The sequence below is a fragment of the Carassius auratus genome, unplaced genomic scaffold (assembly GCF_003368295.1).
Source record: "Carassius auratus strain Wakin unplaced genomic scaffold, ASM336829v1 scaf_tig00023595, whole genome shotgun sequence".
In the NCBI taxonomy this organism is placed as follows: Eukaryota; Metazoa; Chordata; class Actinopteri; order Cypriniformes; family Cyprinidae; genus Carassius; species Carassius auratus.
The window spans coordinates 103778-127572 of record NW_020525283.1 but is presented as its reverse complement, the minus strand read 5'-3'; the positions used below and the strand labels follow the sequence as shown (position 1 = coordinate 127572).

The 23795-nt window shown below is 38.4% G+C and overlaps 1 protein-coding gene across 1 annotated transcript; it reads right to left on the bottom strand.

The window, feature by feature from the left end:
* Window positions 1–7024: 7024 nt before the first annotated feature.
* LOC113077940 (YTH domain-containing family protein 2-like) lies at window positions 7025–17534 on the bottom strand. Its single transcript, XM_026250210.1, has 6 exons — window positions 17321–17534; window positions 17134–17158; window positions 15019–15098; window positions 11989–13611; window positions 9061–9123; window positions 7025–8296 (listed from the first exon to the last, which is right to left on the bottom strand). The coding sequence occupies exons 1-6, from the start codon at window positions 17345–17347 to the stop codon at window positions 8273–8275; spliced, it is 1842 nt and encodes a 613-aa protein (XP_026105995.1). The 5' UTR covers window positions 17348–17534; the 3' UTR covers window positions 7025–8272.
* Window positions 17535–23795: the final 6261 nt, after the last annotated feature.

Sequence of the window (23795 nt, the reverse complement as noted above, 5' to 3'; positions counted from 1 at the left end):
GGAGAATAGCGAGAACTGACGGAACTAAAAGAATCAGGATATACCTTTCTGTTTTCTCCACTAGAGCGAGAATCCGAGGAAAAAGAACGAAGCTAAAGATAATATGCTGCTTAATGTCAGTAGTTTTGAAGAAATAGACCGTGCTTCTGGGTAATTGTTGTATGAGATCTGATGCTTGTGGCTGTAACTGATGTGTTTTGGAATATTATTATTTTCCTAAATACATGTACATCTCTGTAACGTATGCATTTTATTTCAACAGTCATCGTCAGCTTCAACTCATTTCATGTGATGTGATTTTAACCGTACTTGTTTTTACTTGCCGTATAGGTGTGCGTATGCTGAGAGAGAGTGAAAGAAATAAAAAGACAGAGAGAGAGAGGTGGGGGAAGAGAGGGAGAGAACAGACTGTCATAGGGAAGCGCTAGCTTTACATTGTGATGCTGGCAGCCATCTCATCATGGCGGTGGACGTGCTGAATAGATGAGGGGGAGAGCAGTGCATAGCTTTGCATCTTTGCACATCCCTCACACACAGCTTTGCTGGTCCTCTTTGTTTGGCCGAGAGAGGGAAAAGGTCTGCTGGAATGAAACAGAAGGCAGGTGCCAGGGCTTCTAGCAGAATGGGTACAACAAAAGGTAGATCCTCTTTATCTCTCTGTCTTTTCTCTTTCTCTGTCTTGTAATTTGACATGGTGGTGCAGGATATAGCTAGAATTATGACGGTTTGAATGTTTTTGAATGGGATGATTTTTGTGTATATGTGTGTAAAATATAAGCATGAGAAACACTATTGCATCATGTATGTTTTGTTCTATGCACACATCTAGGCCGATGGAAGAGGGGGAATTGTGCGATTTAAAACCTGCACGCACAGGGAGAACCCTGGGAAAGATGTGCGATAGTGTGTTTGCAAGTGTCCGTGAGTGTGTGTGTGTGTGTGTGATTGTGCAAGACTAGGACTTCTTGTTTGGACTGTACTAACACCAACGAAACCCACACCAGATGCAAGAGGAGGAGGACAGGTGAGAAGAGAGGGATTTTAGATGAGCACAGAAATGTGGTATTGTACTGAAGGACAAGAACAGGATGTGCAGACTGCATAGGGACCAAATACATACAGCGAGAGAACCGGCAGGGAAGCTGAAGTGCGTGATTGAACCGTTAGCCGTGAGAACAGACCAGACGGCAAGGATGAAGAGGAACGGAGAGGGTTTGTAGGAAAAGACAAAGTGGAAACTTTCGACGTTCGGAAACTTGGGTTTTTGCTCTTTGTGTTCACAGTGGACCTTGATTTAATTTCAATACAATTAAGGCACGCGGTGAATGCCAAGAGAGAAGCCAACAGCAGCACTCACCTGAGCGACCGATCGACGGGACAATGTCATGTTTCGTATGGTCACTACAACTGTGGGTTCATATTAGACATCATATGTGCACAATAAAATAATATACTACACTTGCCAACCCCTATTTGATTCACATCGATATCATGCAACCAGCTAATCCCTTTATACATGGCAAACATTTAAGTAGACCATCGCATATTCATTAAATTAAACAAAAATACACAAACACAGGGCCTAATATGCATATTATGATTTACAAATGGACGGATGTATCTCTTCCAAACCATGAGATTATATTTAGTAGGAATGCTCTGCAATAAGCTCAGAGGCGAAAACTGCAAAGGTTGCGTTATGACCTACATTTCACAACACAAGCCATCATTGCAAGCAATGGAGTGTAATATGCAAATGCAGTGTAGTGAGTATGGGATTAAAGGCTTTAAATATTACCCATACTATCTGTGCAGACTTTTAAAATCATAATATTTCATAATTCTGTCATCTCTGACAGCACTGTCGAAATCTGTGACACAGTGAATGTAGAGTAAGATCAAGGGGCTGTTGCAACCAACCCCTTAAGTTAAACAATTTAGTAGTGTATTATTGAGGTTTGTTACAACCTGCTAATGCTGATTTTAAACAGGAGAACAGCACAAACACCAACACACAAGGCCCTACTTCTTATGCTTCTGACATTCAAATCATGTTCCTTCAAACTGGCAATAATAAATCACCTATCTGCTCAAGGCACGTGGCGCAGATGGTTAGAGGGGTCAAAGTTTAAGTATTTATTTATGACTATTCCTAATGATGAATTTTACTCACAAAAGAAAGGCAAACAGGGTCTGGGATGAGGCACTTCTCCTCAGGCTAGATTTCCGTCTACGCAACACACAACTGTGAAGACAATAAAAGCAAATATTAATCACTCTGACAGTCATTCATACTGCATATGACGCTGCTGGTGTTGCATTTTAAGCTGATATACTGATTTACACAGAGTATTTTTCGGTCGTGCAACTTACAAACCTTTGAGACGTAGGACTGTTTTTTTTCCCCACACTTTTCCACATTCGTCCTTATGACGACTTAAAATACAGGCGACCACTCCAAAAGATAATTCACAACATTCACAACACTCATTAAATGACTGAGAGGAACGTTACCTTGCACTTCGACCACGCTGAGGTTACGAGTTACATTCTTGCAATCCACAAACCTGTGACGACCACGAATAAGTAAAATAAATCACACGAAAAACATTGTATATTGTATCAAAGAATAATGGAGCATAATTATAAAATTGTAAGCATTTAAATATTTTTTTTCGACAAATAGCCTATTTTCATGTGTCCAATATTCGGTCTCTGGAAAAGATATTACGCTAATAAATAATGTGAATTTATATATTTATTTTTAACATGCATTTAATTTAATGCATTTAATGATTTTTGTTTTTTGTTTTTAATTTAGGCCTACAGTCTCAAAATCCTCTACAGAGAAAAAAAAATACATGACAAATATTCGTAAGATTTAGCAAATGGAAAACATCTTAACATCATTTAGAACAATTAAGAGCAAATTACAATTAATAAATATTTTGAATACAATTATTTTGGATAATTTCTTTGTTATATAAATATAATATACAAATAGCCAATGCCTATAAACAAATTGGTCACTTAAATCTAGAAAATTAGTCATCATTAAACGTGCAAGATAAGAATATAATTACTCATGTTAATCTTAATGGTTTTAATTAAAATCGAGCTATTTATTTATTTATTTTGCTGTTTTCATGCAATTGAAATGACATTTTAAAGGACACTTTCATGTTTTCATTCGACCTCCATTTATACATATTCGTTTGAAATAAATCGATCCCTCGTTGTAATACAGAAATGATTTTATTATGTAAATTACATGTTCTGCAGACATGGCCAGGCGTTACTAATGGCAAAAAATACACGCGCGCGCTCTTGATAATGCGCTGAACACACGCGGCTGCTCGACTGTCAACACACTGATAAACGGAGCGCGCGCTCCTCGCCCCTCACCCCGCACACAATCCGGACGGCAACTGCAGCAGGATAAAAAGCCTTTATTCTGTCTGGGGTACAGGAAGAACCTAAATGAGAAATTCCCAACATTTAATTGCTCTTCAACCCGAGACTGATTGAGTTCAGGCCTGCGTCTCTTTGTTGATCAGGCTGTTATCAGCGCTCAAATTGATATGATCTAAAAGCCTGGAAAACAGTAGACTTTCCTGTGGCCTGCACTGTTATAGCGATTGATCCAAAAGTATACAGGATAAACCTATATATTAGTATTTTTCATGCAAAAGTGAAATGGTTTAAGATGAATTTTCCCAATATTTTTCTGATGTTGAGATTTTTTTTTAAACCTAAGGCAGGCTATTTTTAATAGCAAAAAGGTAAATCGTAATCTAAACACCAGCAGGCGTGAACACTATATTGTTTGCTCTCTTTTCAGAGAAGAATCACAGTAGACACATGGACAGACTAGACTGCATCTGTCTTAAACACACAACGCATCAACGCTCTCAGAGACACGTGCCGGTCCCCTCCCCACCTTCATGTTGTCTGGATCCCAAGAGGTTTTGGGGTCCTTGGGGAGAGAGAGGCTGAGGTCAGAGAAGGGCCCCTCAGGCGGCATTATATAGACAGACAGGAGGTTGAGCCATGTGCTGCATCTCATTCCCCCTCATGCCTAAAACACCCAAAATCAACAATACACACACACACACACACACACACACACACACACACACACGCAGGCTTACCCAAATTAGACAGGTTAATACCTCATGTTCTAAAATAGACACAAATAGATACACACTATAGCCAAACACACATCAGACAAGAACTGATTCAGACACATAAGCCAACTTGTAAACATGGTTTTAGCACTTAAGGAGGCAGAGCTCAACCACACTGTCAATTAAAAGGTTTAATATGATTGATGGCTGTGACCTCATTGACACTGTGGCCCTTGACAAATTACCCAAGCACAAAACCGTTGGATGGTAAAAATGTAAATGGTCTAAACCAGGGGTTTTCAAAGTGTGGGGCGCGCCTCCCCTGGGGGGCGCCAGAGCATGTCAGGGGAGGCGCGGGAAAAATTATAATAAATTAAAAATATAATTGTATAATTGTTTAATTATTATAAGTATTTTTTATTATATTTGAATGTTTTTACTTAAATGATACAAAAAAAAAATAAAAAAATATGAGAAACATTTTTCACCCAGAAGGCCGTAGCTTTGAATTTGCAATTCATACACTATTTTTCCAACGAGACAATCCAGCACGAGTGGGTTCGCGATCCATTCAAATTCAAGCCAGCAGAAAGTGACGCACTGTCTATACAAGATGAAGAGGCTTTGATTGATCTGACTAGTAATCATTACTGGCGCAAATGATTGGACATTTCTGGCTCTCTATTCAAAATGAATATCCTGAACTTACACAAAGGGCACTGAGGAAAATTTTACCATTCGTTTCAACGTATTTGTGCGAATCAGGATTTTCTGTTCTGACATTCATCGAGAACAAATATCGTTCACGTCTTCAAGCGGAGGATGACCTTCGTCTGTTTCTGACGTCACTGCAACCACGAATTAGTCTTCTCTGGGCAGCAAGGAAACAAATGCATACCGCTCACTAAGGTAGGGATATAATTATGTAAGCACATTCATCAGTAGTAGAGATGTTTACATTTTGGCGTTGTTTAAAATTCTTTCCACACTCTGTTACAGGTAATCTGACTGTTTTGACTGGGGTGGACAGTTATTGCAATTTTAAATTGCTAAAAAAAAATATCCATCGTGGTTTTTGTTTCATTTCCTAGTTTTAAAAACGTTATATTAACCTACTTGTTATTACTCTAAAAATAACTGCACATGTGCAATGTTAACACAAATAATAATAAAAGCGAGTAAACAGTCTGTCATTGTGTGTTTATCTTTGTGTGTGTGTGCGTGTGTGTGTGTGTGTGTGTGTGTGTGTGTGTTTTGGGTGGGGGGGGGGCGCCACTGGGTAAGATGTGTCAAAAGGGAGGCCCTCTGTCTTAGACTTTGAAAACCCCTGGTCTAAACACTTCTTGTGAAACGTCTCTGATGATTTTAACTCATGAAACAAAGTGAAAGATTTAATGTTGTGAACACAGAAAAAGCCTACAATCCAAACAACACTCTCAGAAATAAAGGTAGGCTACAAACGCTGTCACTGGGCAGTAACTTTTTAAAAGGTACATGTTTGTACCTTAAATGGTCCATTTTGGTACCTTAAAGTTATTAGCCTACCTAATAGATAATTTTGAAAAGGTACCACCCCAGTGACAGCTTTTTATTTCTGAGTGAAGGGTGGTCACAGAATCTTCACAGTGTTGGCCATGTTTGAGTCTTTATGACACTGCAATATTACGTGTGACTCTTTGAGGTCAAAAGGTGGATTTTAAGAAGAAAATGTTGTCTTTATTTTGTCACCCTTTGTGTCATTCCAAAACTATATGACTTTCTTCTGTGAAAGAAAAGTGCCACATTTCTCAAAATATATCCTTTTATATTTCACAGAAGACCGAACGTCATACAGTTCGTCATACAGAATGACACAGGAGTAAGAAAATTAAATGCTTTTTTTTTTGAGTGAGCTTTACTTTTTTATTTAAAGGGTTTAGTTATGTAATTTAATTAGGTTTTGTTTAAAAAAACATAGAAACGGTATCAAATTAACAGAATAAAAATCTGTTTTAAACTGGTAAATAAATGCGAGTTCTTATTTTCATTCAAACGGGTCGTTACATCAGTTTAGGAGGCATAATAAAGTATTTGACGCCCTCTGTTGGACAAACATGTTCATTTCCACACAGTGCCGCCATTTTAGGATTAAACCTGTCCTTCCTCTATGGTCCTTCCGTCGAGTAGAGTATTGAAGGAGGCCCACTGTGATTTTAGGTTGCTGAAATGCATCTTCGATAAATGTAAAATCACTATAAAATATATATATATATATATATATATATATATATATATATATATATATATATTTTTTTTTTTTTTTTTTACAAAATTTAAGCGAGAATTTGATGATTTGCTAACACATACGAGATTTGATTACACGCTCCTCAAGGTAAAACCTGGTTTTCGCGTTCCCGTGAGATGTGGAAACAGCGCCACCTTATGGCTTATGAAGAATGTGCTCCTGAGAAGTACACCATCGAGTATATATATATATATATATATATATATATATATATAAATAAACAGACGATCACGGACTAATTATAATCAAACCCTTTCATGTAAGACCTACGTGACTAAATGTGAGAAAAGCTGGTCAACCCAAAAACACAATTCAGCTTGTGAGAAATCATATCGCTAGAGAATTATCACGACACGTTTTTTTTCTTTGGCCTGGCTCAAACATAAAGCAATAGGGTAATGAATGATTTAACTTATACCATATATATATATATATATATATATATATATATATATATGTATGTATAAAAGAAAATCATGTTGTTGCTACAATTAAACAGAGACATGGATACAGGTAAAAAAAAAAAAACCTCAAACTGCATATAAGAACAGACCAACCAAATTGTTGGTCAATCTGTCAATTCACTTCTTCAGAAAGCAAACACACTTGAAGCTTTGCGCAGCATCTTTATTCTGACACTGCTTAACAACGCCAGCAGTTTTGCAGGAGTCGTTCAATGCACATGAACAAAGTAGAAGAAGGGGTGAAGTGTGCAGGCAGCTAGTGTAGGAGATGAGTGTGGGTGCTGGGTGCAGGGGGACCAGGCAGTTCGGGAAACAGGTTAGTGCAATGACCTAGTATTTAGACAAAGAAGGGGAAAATGCAACACACGTTTTGCCGAGTATACCACATTTATTTTTAATGAACTGATTATGAGAAAGAGAGGGTGCAAGGCCCACCTCGTTGCAGAATTAAGAAACGGAAGAGAAAGACGAGAACAAAAAATAAATAAAAATTTACGGGAGGAGAGCAGCCCATAGCAAAATTTTTCTTTAACTTGCAGAAGAAAAAGGAGTATATGGAAAATAAGATGACAACGCTCAAACACAGCCCCCTTTGTTCACTATAAAACTGATCATGAGCAAAAGCCTTAACTTAAATTGGCTTCTCCTTTTATTACCAAACACCCTCTATTTCCAACACACACACACACACACAAAACAAAAACAAAAAACAGGAACAGAAAAAAACTCAAGACATTCCTGGACATTCATTAGATTAGATTTTTTTTAATTACTTTTATTTTTTCCCCAAGTTGAAACTGGGTAAACTTTTTTACTCATCAGAAGGTAAAGAGTCTTGTACTGACTAGTGGCCAATTAACCGATAATGGAGCATCCACTGAGAAGGCGACGATCATTGCACGTCCTGACTGGATGCTTTCAGCTCCAATAAAGAGAGGAGGAATTCCTATACAGGATCCGGGAACTGGAACTTAATGATTAAAAAAAAAAACTATTGTGGTAAGAGAGAAGCAAAGCTATGTGCTTGGACTGTAAAAACAGATGTTTTTTTTTCCAAAACAAAAAAATAAATTTAGGAGAAAAAGAGGCAAGCAGAACCAAAAACAGGACCAAAAAAAAAAAAAAAGGAAAAAGAAAGTGAAAAGTACTGGGTTCACTATTAGAATCCTATAGAATTAAGTTGTAGTCCTATGAATAATCGTGTCATTTCTTTTACTACAAGTTCGAAGTCTTTTAGGTCAACATAAATCAAAAGAAGAGTCTTCATTTAGCTTCTTTTTTCCCTCTTTTTGAATCCTTGGTTAAATCTTTCCCCAAAACAAATTCTGAAAATATCTGGTTGTAAGACTGGGGAGAGACAATCGGGCCTGTCAGTCTTTTGCCCAAAGCAGTGCTTGTTACTTCACACGTCCCTGGCGATCCTGGAAAAGAGAATGAATAAAACCATCAACAATGCATGCTGGGAAGATGTTTTGATAAATTATGTAAAGAACGGACCCTTAAACTATGTGATGAACTCTTTTATAAGCATTTCCTAGAAAAATGTTACCAAAAAATTACAAACAAAACAAACAAACGATTACAGTGTTTTATTTACAATCAAACCAAAAGATGGGGGTAGTTCCTTGAGCTGCATTTCTATTATCAAACACAGTAAATCAGCATCTTTGTGAAATATTACAACAATTTAAAATAACTTAATACATTATAAAATTCAATTTTCTCCTATGATGGCAAAGCTGAGGTTTCATCAGCGAACACTCCAGCCTTCAGTGTGACATGATCCTTCAGAAATCATTCAAAGAAACATTTCAATTATCAATGTTGTAAACAACTGTGCTGTTTAACAGCTTTGATGAAACCGTGGTTTATTTTTCAGGACTCTTTTCAGGACTCTACTTTGTTTTTCAAAGTAGTAATTACTCTCAAAACAATAAGGTGAAAAAAAAAATGTGTACTCTTCCCAAACTGTTGAAAGCTATTGTTACATGGCCAGCACTGCCTGCTAAACAAGAGACATCTATAACTGTTAAAATGAACATTTCTTAATAACATGCCTACTGACAAGTCTGGTCAGGGCCTGCTGAAATTAATTGGTTAAAAACCCATTATTTACAAGCTCACAGGCACACAATTTACAAGCATGCTGTCAGAAAGCTTTCAATATGAGCAGGAGGTTAATCACCTGCATTCTGTAGTGGCTCCGACTGGAGTTACTGGAGTACGGGTCACTCCCCTGAACCTCCACCTGCCCAAAAGAATTACACCATTTAATACCCTTCAAATACCAAACATTTTACAAATGCAAATTATAGGGAAAGTCAATATTTATATATTAAAACATTGTGCTATCATTCCTTAAGTAATGACATTTTTTCTAGAAGTACCTATATTCACTATAGAAATTCCCTGATTTTTTATTTTCTTTTTCTGGCCTGGAAATTACAGATATTTCCAAGTTTTCTTGCTAGGTTTCTCTAGTCATATTATACCTAACTGTGAAACTTGTAAATAAAATAAACAAGTCTATTCACTGCAGGGAGATGAGGGGGAACCAAAGTACCAGCATTTCTTAGGAAAAAGGACAATAAAAGTAAGTTTCACTCAAAGGTTCGGTTTACAATGTATTATTTCAGTAAGCAACCCTTCACAATAGAGCAATTACATCTTACTCAAACAGAAGAACTGTCCTGCTAAAAACATTGGTGATGACAGCCCACGTACACCGAAACAACTGCAGTAAGAACTCTATTCTGGAGCTTTACGCCCGTTATTCACTTCATCCACGTAACCATGGTAAAGAAATGAATTCTCTAAAAATACCTCTCTTTTTGGCTTCAACAGCACCACGCATTCACAGAAGAAAAACCATTAGTGTCGACATTATACAAAGCAGAATGGTGGATATCTGGGCTGGGCTTTCAATTGTTTCAACTTAATTATGTGCTATCAGGTAACTCTATAAATGCTGTTCACCACACTCAAATACTTTATATGCTTATTGTGCCCAACACAACTCCAACTCCATATATAGATAGATACTATTAAGAAAGTAAAATGACGGAGCACAAAACACTAAATTATTCAAGAAAATACAGAATAAAAGTGATCACACCCATATATAACAAGTCTACTCCTTTTATGTGCCATTTTAAATGTTTTCACACTATTTTGCTTATTAAAAAAAAAACAAAAAAAAAAAAAAACATTGTAAGCCGATGTTTGGTGAAATCTGAAATATGTACATGCAACATCAAAATGTTGTTCAAGTAACCGGAAAACTGATGTGACTGAAAAAATGTATCACAGATGTTCTCTTGCAGTGACACACAATAAACCAAAAACCCCAGCATACCTGTGGCTGAAGTTTTCAAGGTGGTTTTAACCCCGTGTTTGTCATTTGTGACTAACATACTAACATTCAGGTCAAACCAAAGACAGGTTTATAGGGACTCAAAAGGCTAGAGATCATCCTACTTATAAAAACAAACAAAAAAACAAGCTGAGAGAGAAAATTAGATTTAATTCTCATTTAACTTTTATCCGTTATTCATTAGCTGTATGGGCCAGAGAGTGCGCGTGCGCAAGAGAGAGAGAGCGCGAGCGCGCGGCCGGCGGCACACTAGATGCGTGGCGCAAGCGTCTCAGCTGCGTGGCGTGTCTGTTTTTAATTTGGCTCCCATTTTAACAGGTTAGAGCTTGTAGACTGCCTGCGTGAGACCCACGGCTCGGGCCGAGCGGAAAACATGCGCATGGTAGAAATAAAACCGACGCCTATTTTTCACGTGACACGCAAGCGTGCTGGAAGCGTTTTCAGGCAAAATACAATAGGAAAATATTTTAAATGTCATTTTGTACACAGATTCATATTAAATAATGACACTTAGATATTTGAAAGTCTATAGGTTGACATATATTCAGATTTACATTTAATTTAAAAAGTAAATTAATAATTATTAATTTTCAAATATTGCACCTGTCACCGGCATGAAAGAGCGCGAGAGAGAGAGAGAGAGAGAGAGAGAGAGAGAGCGCCAGCGCCCCGGCCGCACGCTAAATGTCTTCAAACAACACAATCGCTGTCTTGCTCTCTCTCCCTCATGCATATTAATCAATTGACACGTTGGTGTCGATGTTTAAATCATTTAAAATGAGAATGGAAGTGTGCTCACCCCGTTTTTGTTTGTAAGAAAAAAATTAGTTTTCATATCGCATTATATATATCAGAGAAATAAAATAATCGCTATGTAATTTTATCCCAATATCGTGCAGCCCTACATGTGATCGACTAGTTGTTGTAGCCCTATCCACATTATTCCTGTTTGAACGTTGAATACAGACTACTGCCACCTGCTGGTATGAGAAGCGTAGACGTTAGTTGGCCGTTGTTTGTAGCCTGTCTGGTGTGTTCTAATGCAATTCCCTGATGCAAGCAATGTGAGGCAAAGCCAAATTTGGTTTCCTCAGCGCCAATTCTTTGGTGTGTCTCCAACCCTAAAACCTGTATGATTTTCTTCCACAGAACACATACACCTATTTGCACATACAACGAAAAACCTAACCTTTTGCGAGAAAAGAAAATTACAATTGTTAAAAAGAAATTCACAAAGGTTTGGCATGACATGAGAGTAAATTATGAAAATCTTATTTTCATGTGAACTACCCTTTTATGGGAACTGGTATACAATGGGAGAACCACCGTTTTACGTATGCTTATAATCTCTCTCTCCGTGGTTTAGCCATTTGTGCAACAAACCACAAAATCTGCTATAGGGTTGCACGATAAATAGCATGCGATATTTAATGTGCATCAGCGGTAAATCTCCATCAACTGCAATTCTATTACCTGCAGCAAAATGTTAGGTTACAATTTCTAAACACTGCGTTTTTATTTATTATCCTTAGGAAAATGGGAATGCTTTTGAATTAGATAAACTCAAAGTAAACAACTCCATTTTTAAGTGAATAAATGCATGACTTCAGATTCACAAAATCCAAACAAAGAAAATATTTGGGCCTAACATTTCAAAAATAAAAAAACATTAAAATAACTTTCTGAAGAACCGGATAATCAACTTTATATTCCTGATGGAGAAACAGCATTGCAGATTACCTTTTTCACACTCTCCTCCTCTTCCTGACGTTTCTCGTAGTGTGAGAAGTCGTCAAAAATGGAGGTGGTGTGCTTGTAACTTGCGATGATCTTCAAAACCTGACGTGCCTTGTCCAGCGGTACCTCCTGTGTGTCACGGGAGTTGGTCACTGGCTTATTCTCGTTGTTTTCCAGACGAATGTGCCTGAGTTGGCTGTTGGGAACGTCCTTCACAAAGATCCAGCGCACATCGAAGCGCCCCTTCCACTTGTCCTGTGACCACACGCCTGCACAAGTGTTGTAGTCCACGGGTGAGCGCATCTCGGCCACACCACAGAAATGTCCACTGCCATTCACGCTGAAGAGCAGGTAGAGCGGCCCTTTGTTGACTAGTGAACGGTAAGCAGCGTCCAGACGCTTATTGCCATGTTCTGTGCTGCACCAGATATTGTACTTAATGGAGCGATGGATGTCGTCCTCAGAGTAACTCTTGATGATAAAGACGCGACCGTGCTTTGGGTTCCAGTCAAAGTCCTTGGGATTGTAGTTGTTCACCATGCACAGTTTCTCCAGAACCGGGTGGGGCTCTGATGGCACAGCAACACCACCAATTCCTGAATTGGGAGGGGTTTGGCCAGGTCCACATGCTGCATCACCAAAGCCATTGGCACGGTTACGCGGGGGCACCCAGCGGGTTGGCTGGGAGGGTTGGGGAGCAGAAGGGCCCTGGGAGAGTGGAGGTGGGACAGCTCCAGGCTGGCCACCTGGAGGAAGAGAGTGCTGGCCGAGTTGACCAGTGGGAGGCACTAACTGTCCGTTGCTGAGGTGCAGCTGCGGCACCCCACCGGCAGTAGCACCTGGTTGAGGAGACGACTGATTTGGCGGCTGTCCATTAGTGGGCAGGCAAGTCTGCTGTGGGGCTACTGGTTTAGGCATAGTCCCCTTATTGTCCCAAGTCCCAATATCCATGTTATGTTTGATTGGAGGCGGCGGCAGATTCGTCCCAACAAGTCCTCCCTTGGTTTTCAGCTTAGGCTGCGGTTTGGCCGGCTTGCTGGCAATGTCCGCCCAAGACGCAGCTTTAGCGGGAGCCAAGGAGGCGGGAGGCATGGTGGGAGCTGCAGACACCTGACTCAGTGGCCCTCCAGGAAGTCCAGAACCTACAACTTTGGGCGTCATGTCCCCAGCCCCAATCTTAAGCCCCGCCATGCCCTGATCTAAACTATTCATTCCCACGGCCTTGTTGAGTGGCTCGTTGGCTGCAAAGGGAGACTGTCCATCTATCATAGCACCTCCTAGCGTACTAGGAGCATAGGCGTAACTGCTGCTGTAACCTGAGCTCTGTGTGGACTGTCCCTGAGAGCTGCTGTTCCCCCAGGCAGGGAAGTCAATCCCACTGGGGAAGAAGTTGAAGCCGTGCTGTCCCAGGAAAGGGTTGCTCCCCAGTGCCCCGGACTGGCCAAACATGGCATCAGGTAGAAAGTGGTGCTCCCCATTGCTAAGCTGTCCATAAGAGGCCAGGTAAGGCATCGGGGGATCACCGCCTGTAGACCATGCTGCTTCATTCAGCGAATAGGTAAAGCCTATCGAGGGGCTGTAATAACTGGGCATGTAGGAGTCCGACATGGCCGTATAGGCATTGCTCTGCAAAAACAAGAACAATATATAAGTTTTCATATTAAGCACAGTCAGTTGCACAGACTGAAAAAAAAACACCATTACAATTATCTGCATTGTCATTAAATATTCTCTACTTTCCCTTACCATCACTGCTTATTCAATAGAAAATGAAGCTGGGGCTAAGAAATAAAGTAAACAGGAACTCAACAATAAGGATTTATTCTGCTCTAAATTCAGATTACTACCTGCACTGTGAAATGTCACTGACCAACACAATGTAAATGCTAAATATAAATTTATACATATAATAAATGCTGTGCTTTTGAACTTTACTAAAAAGCATATACATACATATATATATATATAAAAATAAACTGAAAATTATCTTCTCCACAAAAATACAGTTTCCAACATTTATAAGAAACACTGCATATTGGAGTAATGGCTCTTGAAAATTCAGCATTGCCTTCAAAGGAATAAATTACAACTTAAAGTATATTTGTTATTAAGTTATTTGTCAGTGTAAATTGTAATAACATTTCACATTTAAACTGTTTTTACTGTATTTGATCCAATGTAAAAAAAAAAAAATTAAATAAAAACAAAACCCTAAATCAACTTACATAAACTCTTAAACTCACAGTGACCTCAGGTCAGCAGACCAACTTTATTGTTCAGCACTGTGAACTATAACCTCAAAAGTGTACTGAAACAATGTCCTAAAAGACCTCCTCTGACATGTTGAGTGCTGGGAAGAGAGCTTTGAGAAGATAGTTTGGGACTGGTCATGGACCAGGCCCCCCCTCCAGGCATACAGCCTGCTCATATTTTCAACACCAGCAATAAGCTTTGTGAGGGCAACAGTGGCACAGATTCCCACAAAAGATCCCAGCATTCCTTTGACAGGGTGAATAGTAGACCCTTTATTCATCTGTGTCCCATTTTCCTCAGAAGACATCCTTTGCCAGAAAACCCGTTATTTCAGCATGTATTAGCGTTGGGATTGACAAATTGGAGATTCTTTCATTTGAATGAATGTACAGAATGTCTACACAGGAGCACAAACTTAATTATTTCATTTTTTTATCACTTTTCATTACTTCCTGGTAAACAGCTGCTCTGAATTTTGCACAATTTCCTATGACTCATCAACATGCAATACAATTTAGACAGCAAATAAATATCTGTCTATGTCATTATGTATGATGGATGACTTAACCAAGTCCACACACCTCTTTAAACAACTCTCATAAGGTCTTTGGTTCCAGCATAGAGTGCCAAAGTGACACCCTAATAAGAAAACAAAGCCCAGAGACCAGGATGCAATTACAGGCCATAATGAATCCTCAAGAGACTAGGCAAGAAAAACAATTGCCCTGCTTGTTGTCTCTATGGTTTCCTTCTTTTGTTCAGCTCTGAAACAAGACCTACCTGTCTGGGCTGAGCGTTCAGGTAAGGCTCGAACTCATCATCATTCAAAGTATCCTTTTGGGTAACAGCTCCGTTTTGCACTGGAAAGCAAAGGATACAGAAAGTTAGAGAACATTGTTTTTTTTTTCTAAAACGTGATAATTTTAATATTAGGCCAAACATCTATGTTTTATCTGGGAATTTTTTAACCTATGGGTGCTTCCCAAGGCACAAAATCAAAAGTCATGGTGCATTTAAGTACCCCAGGGATGTTTGTATAAGACTTGAGCCCCTTTCACACTGCCATTCCGGCAAATACAGGGGTAAAGTGTTCCTGTAATTGTTCCCTGGTCGCTAGATTTGGCACTTTCACACTGCCAGTGATGACCCGGTATATGTGCGTGCTTTCACACACAACCCTTGAAGATCCCGTAACGACACGTGACATCAGCGCGTGACGTGTAATGTACGAGTCGACAACGCTTGGCACTTTATACTTTAACTGAAGCAAGCAAACGATCTCGGAGTCAGCGCGGAAAGTGAGGAACTAACTGATCTCTGCTTCATTACAGTTTGCACATATGTTTTCGTCGCGAATGTTGATCTTCCTTCAAAACAGCCGGTAAAAGAGTCGCGCGATAACACGCGTCATCACTTCGATACGGAATTAGATCTGGCTTTCGTTCACACAGCGCTCGTTCCGGATCGATTACCGCAATGTTACTATGTCCCCGACCCGTGGTTGCTTTCACACAGAAGGCGACCAGGCAATGTTACGGGAATATTGCGGGTCCGACGTGCAGTGTGAAAGGGGCTTTGGGAAGTCCTAATTACATCAAGTGTATTCAAATCCCTTTGGTCGGAGCGAGATGCTGAGGAAACTTTCAACAAAATAGTTTTGTTTTTAGTTTTTTACTTGTACAAAATGAATTGTGCACTAGGTGTGCTTTTGTATGGTATGCTTTTAATCAATTTAGGAAGTACAATAACACTGCATATTACACAATTAGTTACAGATGTTGTACCCATTGTCAACCATGTTCTCTCACTGACACCCCAACTTAAAAATTGGAGGCTCAAAGAAAATACTACTCATAATTATGACTTTGGTGGTGTTCATGTGCTTTCTAATTGTAAAAACAATCTCTTCATCATGACTTGAACAGACCATCAGATCAATGCACCTGCTGCTGAGATCAACATGAACATGAAACACTGAATATCACCAAAATTAAATTTCTAAGAAATAGCTTGACTCAAACAACAGACATCTCATCTTAAACAGAAAATACAAACTGAATGAAACTCTATTCAGCCAGACACTTTATTTTACTAAAGTGTCAGAAGTTCATTCATCACAGCCAAATTTATTTGAACATCAGAAATCAGCCGAAGACCTTAACTTCATACTGGTCTATTTATTGTCAATACTACACTGTAATCTTAAATATGTCATTAAGGTTTGATGTTTATTCATTATATAGGTGGTATTTAATGAAGTTTTTACTGGCCCCGTTTTATTATTTCCCTTCGTGTCTGTTAGTGTCTTTATTTAATATTGTAAGCCAAACGATGTCAGAAAAGCACTTCTAAATTGCAAATGGACTAAAATAAAAAGTTCTCAGGTCATATCCACGTGGTCATATGCACTGAATCAACACGCAACTGGATTGTGAAAGATAGATGCACTGAGTGTGGTGCTGAAAATCCCCTCAACAGGTTCCTCATGACAGCATGTTTAGACCCCCGCGTCTTGGCCACCGTTACAGATGATGATTTTACGTTTAAGTGAGATATCTTCAGAGGTAAACTTGAAGAAAACACTCCAAAACAGCATTCAAGCAGAATGTAGGTGGGTGTTCAGGCTGTAACGTCAACGTTACTCGGCCTCACTACTGTGCTAGGCGGCTAACGTTAGCTAGCGTTGGCACCAAACGCACATTCTGTGAGAAACTAAAACCAAACCCATACTCTACTATAAGACTCATTGTCTTTTAATTCCGCGTGGGACTGTTTTAAGAAGGGTTAACGGTTGAATTAATAGGGGAATCGGTATTAACACTCGGCCTGCTAACAGCAGCACCAACACGAGACTCATAATAGCCCACAAATATAGCACAGCCGCACTTCACCTACCTTTGTTTGCTTGGCCTTTCGGTCTCTGGATTGGGTCCAGGTGATTCATGAAGGTGTGATTTTGGAGAGGAAAGAGGGAGAATAAATGAAGGTTTATATGAAGCTCAGGCCTGAATTCGCGCTGCGAGAGAAAAAAACCCGCCTCGACGCCACTTCTGCTCAATGTTCACAAAGTGCCGCTGTTTACCTGCTCCAGAAGGCTGCTGGCTGACATTTCTCTCTCCCCGAAGACTGTGTGTTAGCCTGTGCGTTTGTTTGCGGGTTAAAGTCAACGGGAAATGTGTGTGTTTTCAGAGTCTTTGCGCCCGTCTCTCTCTCTACCGCTCTCTATCGCTCTCTTTCGCTACAGCTGTAGATCAGACACACAATGGCGGGCTGCAGTTCCTCCACACTTCAACATGGCCGAGCAGCAGCCGCACGTTTATTCACGGCGGTACAGCGCCACCCTACGGCTGGGAGGAGGAGGGTGTATAGGGTATCTGATATTTAGACATTTATATAAAGAAATAAATAATAATTCTAATATCTAACATAATAATAATAATTCATATCTAATATTTATAAAACATGTTTTTGATAGTGCTCGTTCCTCATAGTGTGCTAGGCATAAAATAAGTTATATATTACATATAGTTATGTATAATATTTATCATCATCATCAACATCATCTTGAAAGAAACACCATTTCTGTTGAGAAAAAAAATGACTGCAAAAAAACAAAAAAAAAAACAAAAAAAAAAACATCTGAATGTAGGCGATCGGCTAAATTTGATGAACTCTGTGGTAAGCTTTTTTGTCTCAGTTTAAAAATATCATCCTGAAAGCTTGGTATGTTATCATCAACATAAAAAAATGGCTATTAAACGTATATAATATAAAATAAAACACACCTTGTGTAATCTCACACATGTGCTTACTTTATTTCCATCCTGTTATGAACAGAAATGAAGAAATAGATAAATAAACCCTGCTTATATTTTAATATTAATATAATGGCTTTATATTGTATTTGTTTGTTGTGTTTTATGTATTATGAGAATCCGGGTAGAAATAATATCTGCACTGTCACTTGTATGCCACTAGATGTTAATATTATGCAGCAAATTGATATTAGTCAGTCCATTGGCCAATTGATAGTTTTAACGTGATGTCACCTGGAGGGCAAACAGAAGCTTTGCTCCACTGACCGCCAGACGCCAGTTATTTTTACGCAGTTTGCACAAAGAACTTACACTGACAAGTGACTGAAAGCTATCAAAGCCAGACGTGGACCAAATTGACCACTTATAAGTGAAAAATGCATTATTTTTAAGTGTTCACATGTGAGTTATATGCTAATTCTCATTTTGGTAGTGTGTTTGAGCCAAAGTCCTTTATTATAGAGGTGGTGTTGGCGCAGTGGATAAGACACATGCCTTTGGTGTGAGCTAGAAAATTAACAATAGTTGCCTAACCCCTCTCTCTTTCTCAATTATTACAAAAACTGTACAACTGTATTAGCCTATTAAAGCAGTGCAAACTAGAGGAATAAACTTAAAAAAAAAATACTTTAACAAATGTAATGCATTATCCAATTAAAGTGAAGTGACATTCAGCCAAGTATGGTGACCCATACGCTCTGCATTTAACCCATCCGAAATGCACACACACAGAGCAGTGAACACACACACACACACACACACACACACTGTGAGCACACACCCAGAGCAGTCATTTATGCTGCGGTGCCCAGGGAGCAGTTGGGGGTTCAATGCCTTGCTCAAGGGCACCTAAGCTAAGTCATGGTATTGAAGGTGGAGAGAGAGCTGTTCATGCACTACCCCCACTCACAATTCCGTCCGGCCCGAGACTAGAACTCACAACCCTTCGATTGGGAGTCCAACCCTCTAACCATTAGGCCACGACTTCCCCAATGAGACCTATTCTGAAGTCTTACGAATAATTTCTTCTTTAGATCAGTGGAAGCCAACAAAATAATGCAAAAAATACACTAATAATAATAAACATATGCACAAGGCAGATCACTTAGTCTCACACACACACACACACACACACACACACACACACACACACACACACACACACACAGTTAAAACCTGCAAGGAGTGACATGAATGAATGACCAATTAAGATGGTGTCTTCACTGTTTACTGAATGTGTATTGATCCAATTTGTGAGTCTCAGACTGTGTCAGAACAACTCATTAGTAGCTCTATCTCACCTTGTAATTGATTGAAGAGATGTGAGACCTGTGCTCTATAACCTTTCAAGCTTCAGTCATGGCCTGTTATTTGCTTTTAAAGCCCGAGTGTCAGATCTTCTAAGATTGCTCTGATGGAAAAATGATTTTTGGGCTAATGAATCTCTTATAGTGTAAGTAATCAGCTCTCTGGTTTATCTTGTTTTAATATAGCATTTGATGTGTATACTTTGAATGTTGTGGTTGGATGTGTTCATTCCAAATTAGCTATACTTTATCTTTTATTTTTAGAACTAGAAATAGTGAAATGTCTTTGTCGTATTTTAAGTTTTGTAGATAGGATACATGGGTCCCAACTGAAATCTAATGACCATGAAAAAGGAAGAAAAGGGCAGTTGTTAGTTTCACAATGACATGTGTGTCACATTTGCGATTCCTTGCACAATGTTCTGATACAAATTTTCAGTAACTCTTGTCCTTCCTTATTGCACATTAGATGTTACTATAGTAATAAAAGTAATTCATGAATAATTATATGCAACTAATCCTAAACGTAACCCTACAGTAAGTAATTAATATCTCAGTAATTAAATTTATAACTACAGTGTAAAAAGGGCACTAAATGCATCATATTACAATTTTTTTAAATAGCTGAGATATTTCACAGGGTATTGCTTTTAAATAAGTTAATGTTAAGTAAAAACTTTTAGCCTGAATGCACTGTAAGTCGCTTTGGATAAAAGCGTCTGCTTAATGCATACATTTATTTATTTAATTTATTTAAATTTAAAGAAAAAGAAGAAAAAAAACACTTGCCCCAACATTTACATAGTTTCAAAGAAAGGACCACACATTCTATCATTTGTTGAAGAGTAAAAGTGACAGGTCAATGATGGGTGAATTTTATATTTAAAAATGATGGCAGTGATCTGAGTAGAGTGTCCTGCACTCAGATTACACAGGGATGTGGTAAGTGTCATCTCAGTTTCAGGGTCCTGTGAGAAATAAGAGAGGGAAAACGATGGGATAAAGCATTCGGTTTGAGTTGTGCAGTTGGTAGGGCAATGACCTTCTTAACATAGAGACAGGTTTTATTTGACAGAAAAAGAGTCAACAATTACAGACACTTGATTCTAATGTCATTTGTATATTCTTGCATAATTTTCCATAGATGTTCCATGTGGAAGTCTGGTTGATTATCAGCATAAAGCATTTCCCCCCCCTTGACCCTTTCTGATTGGCTAACTGTTGTAACTGAGGGCAGATCTGCCAGTTTACCGGCCAATAAAAATAGCTGTGAAATCTATGATGTCACCACTGAATAAATCACTTTGAATATGAAATGGTGCAGAATTCCCACAATTCAAAGCAGTACCGCAGCACATTCACGTAGAACCAGTAAAACAGAATTCCCTAAATACGCTAAATAACAACATATTTATGCTGAACTTTATCCAATTACATGACATTTTTTTGTTATTCCAAAACAAAACTGAAAGTGTTTTAGGTAAATTCAGGGAATACTGTGGGAAACAAAAAGCCATGATGAAGCATTGGAGAGCACTGAAACATTTGGGGGAACTGCCCTTTAACGTGAATTGTGCATGTGATTGTCTGATAGTGTGCAGAATGAACTCATCTGAGTTCCAGGCATTCTGAGGAACCAACACCATCTGACTGCAGTGGAGTAAATTATCGCTGTTGGAGCATGTGACACAACAGCTTTGAAACCACATCTCCCCTTCAGTTCAGTTTCTTTCTTTCTTTCTTTCTTTCTTTTTTTTTCTTTCTTTCTTTCTCTGGGGACAGTAGTGCCCTCCTGTGCTTGTGGGACAGGAATGTTCAACAGCAGGGTGACAATCTCCTGCTAGGCCTTTACAAACACACGCACACATATACACCGAGGATGACATCAGCTGCTTGTCTACATCGCTGGAACACTACAGGCTGCCAAAGGGGGAATGTAGCACCCGTCAGTTACTTCAGCCATGTTGCTTGTTCACGTACTACCCATACTGAGTGGGTTAGCTTTTAATAAACAGGCCCAAGGAGAAAGTATCCCCATTTGATGGAAATAAAGGCTATTGAGGGAGAGGAGGTCAGTGCTTTTGTTAGGGTCAATTAAGTGTAAAACTTACCAGCATTGTTTCATATAATATGATATGATATAATATAATATAATATAATATAATATAATATAATATAATATAATATAATATAATATAATATAATATAATATAATATAATATAATATAATATAATATAATATAATATAATATAATATAATATAATCCTATGAGTTAAAAGGCAATAAAAGGTTTGTTGTGAGCTATTAAAGATGGCAATTCTTCTATTCCCCTGCTTCAAAAATAAAATAAAATATGATCTTCTGAGTTAAAAGTCAATAAAAGGTTTATTGTGTTAAAGGTTTATATTAATTCATATTGTAAAATAAAAAATAATAGTTACATAATAAAGTTAAAGTTAAAGTTAAACCGACATTATAGAGCCCTTGTTATAATGTAGAATCAGACTGCTTGTGACCTTTGTTGTGGTAAGACAGCACACGTGTTTGTGTGTGTGTGTGTGTGTGTGCACTTCCGGAGGAACTGGACACAACACATTGAGCTATAGCTGACAAACAACACTGTAACCTCCAGCCCCGACCCTTTTGGTGATGGGCTAGATTCAGGGTCCTCACAGAATATGACCCCCGTAAGTGTGCTAGCTAAAGAGAGTGTTTTGTATTTATTTTTAGGAATTTAATTGTTTTATTTGTTTTGTACTTGCAATATAAACCATCTTGTTCAATACCATGCTTCCTGTATCACAGATGCATGCCAGTCAGTCAGTGTAATTATAATTAACTAAAAGTAAAATAACAAAAAAAAGTGGTACATTCCTTTTTTTTTTAAATAAGATTTTAAGGTTAAAATGTATATGAAAATATAAGGTATCGAGTATTTTGGAAAGAATTATTTTTTAAATACATTTTAAAAAGTAAAACATTTTAAAATAATTATCAAATATAAATATTTGATTTCAAATTGTTTTAGAATTTTTTCGTTTAGCATGTTACACAATATTACATCAACTTCCATAATGTGTTTTGTAAAAAAATACTATCTTTACAAGGATCTGAATGTGTTCTCAGATTTCAGATAATTTTTCCTTGTTAACTTAAGTGTTGCAGAAGAAAAACATGAAAACATATCAATGTTTTTTTTATTTTATTGCTCATATAATTTATATTTATAAAATCCTGCAGTATGTTGTACTGTAATTTACATGGTATTTTAACCCCATGATCAACAGACTGAGTTGTCAGTTTAGTTTTATGACTGGGTGATTTGGTACAGCGTGAAGGGTCTAAACCAAACAATGATGTAATCTGTGTTTATTTTCTGCTCGCTCACAAATACAGACACACAAACATACAGGCTCAGGAAGAGAGGCCTGGACAGTGAATGAAACAGGGATAAAGAGAAATGGAGCTTGAAGGAGAGTGAAGGGAAGGAGGGGGCCATCTGTCCTTCTCCTCTGTTCCCTAGTTTGGTCACTCAGAGCTCTACATTGGGGGTCATACACTGGGGCTCAGAGATTGTGATACAGACTGGGCTAGACATCACATGCATACACATATAGTCATACAACCTGTTTTCTTAGTAATGACAAATGACTTACTGTTCCAAAAAGGAAGGAGAGAGTGATATGTGTTGCTGGGAAGACTTTGAGAAAAAGCGAGAGAGAGAGAGAGAGAGAGAGAGAGAGAGAGCGAGAGCAATCGGTCATGGCCATTAATATAAATGGTTCATCCTACATGTGGTCATAGTGCAGAGTCTGTTTTAAACTCTGTGCTGCGTGTCATCAGGAGCAGCTGTCCGTCACGCTAAAGCTCTCAACCCCTTTCCCTGTGGCATTGCATCATTCCCCCTGTTACCCAAAAAAACCCCACACCAATGCGAGTAAAGTTTCACAGTATGCTTTAGCCGAGACAGACATTAGTTGGGCAACAGCATGTCCATGACTGCAGAACACATTCAGATAACAAGTCTTTTAAATGCATGTAAAATGAGAGGTTAATGGTCCCGGACCTTCTGACCTCCACCGAGGAATAGTTAAGCATGTACTCATGACAGCAGTGTGGAGTTTGATCCAACTTTGTCTCAAGTGTCCATGTCTCTCATTCCCATAAATGTACTTCATAACTGAGTCTATTGCGTGTGTTAAAACAAATCAATACGTTGCATTTGCATGAAGTTCTGCAAGTGCTTTTTTTATGTGAATATACACGGGAACTGTTTCATATCTTGTATAAGGTTACATTTATATTACTATTATTATTGTTATAGAAGTGACCCTATACAAGATATTAATAATAATAACATATTGGCATTTTATCTATATTTAAATGCAACAAAAATAAATATGATAATAAATAATAGTATTTTGCTTTAATTAT

Bases quoted from the DNA above. Each gene is read 5' to 3' on its own strand.
- LOC113077940 (XM_026250210.1), bottom strand. From the start codon at position 17,347: ATGTCAGCCAGCAGCCTTCTGGAGCAG. The intron at 13,612-15,018 runs GTAGGTCTTGTT...TTGTTTTTGCAG, and splicing joins TGAACGCTCAGCCCAGACAG to AGCAATGCCTATACGGCCAT. The intron at 8,297-9,060 runs GTGATTAACCTC...TCTCTTTTCCAG, and splicing joins GGAGCCACTACAGAATGCAG to GATCGCCAGGGACGTGTGAA.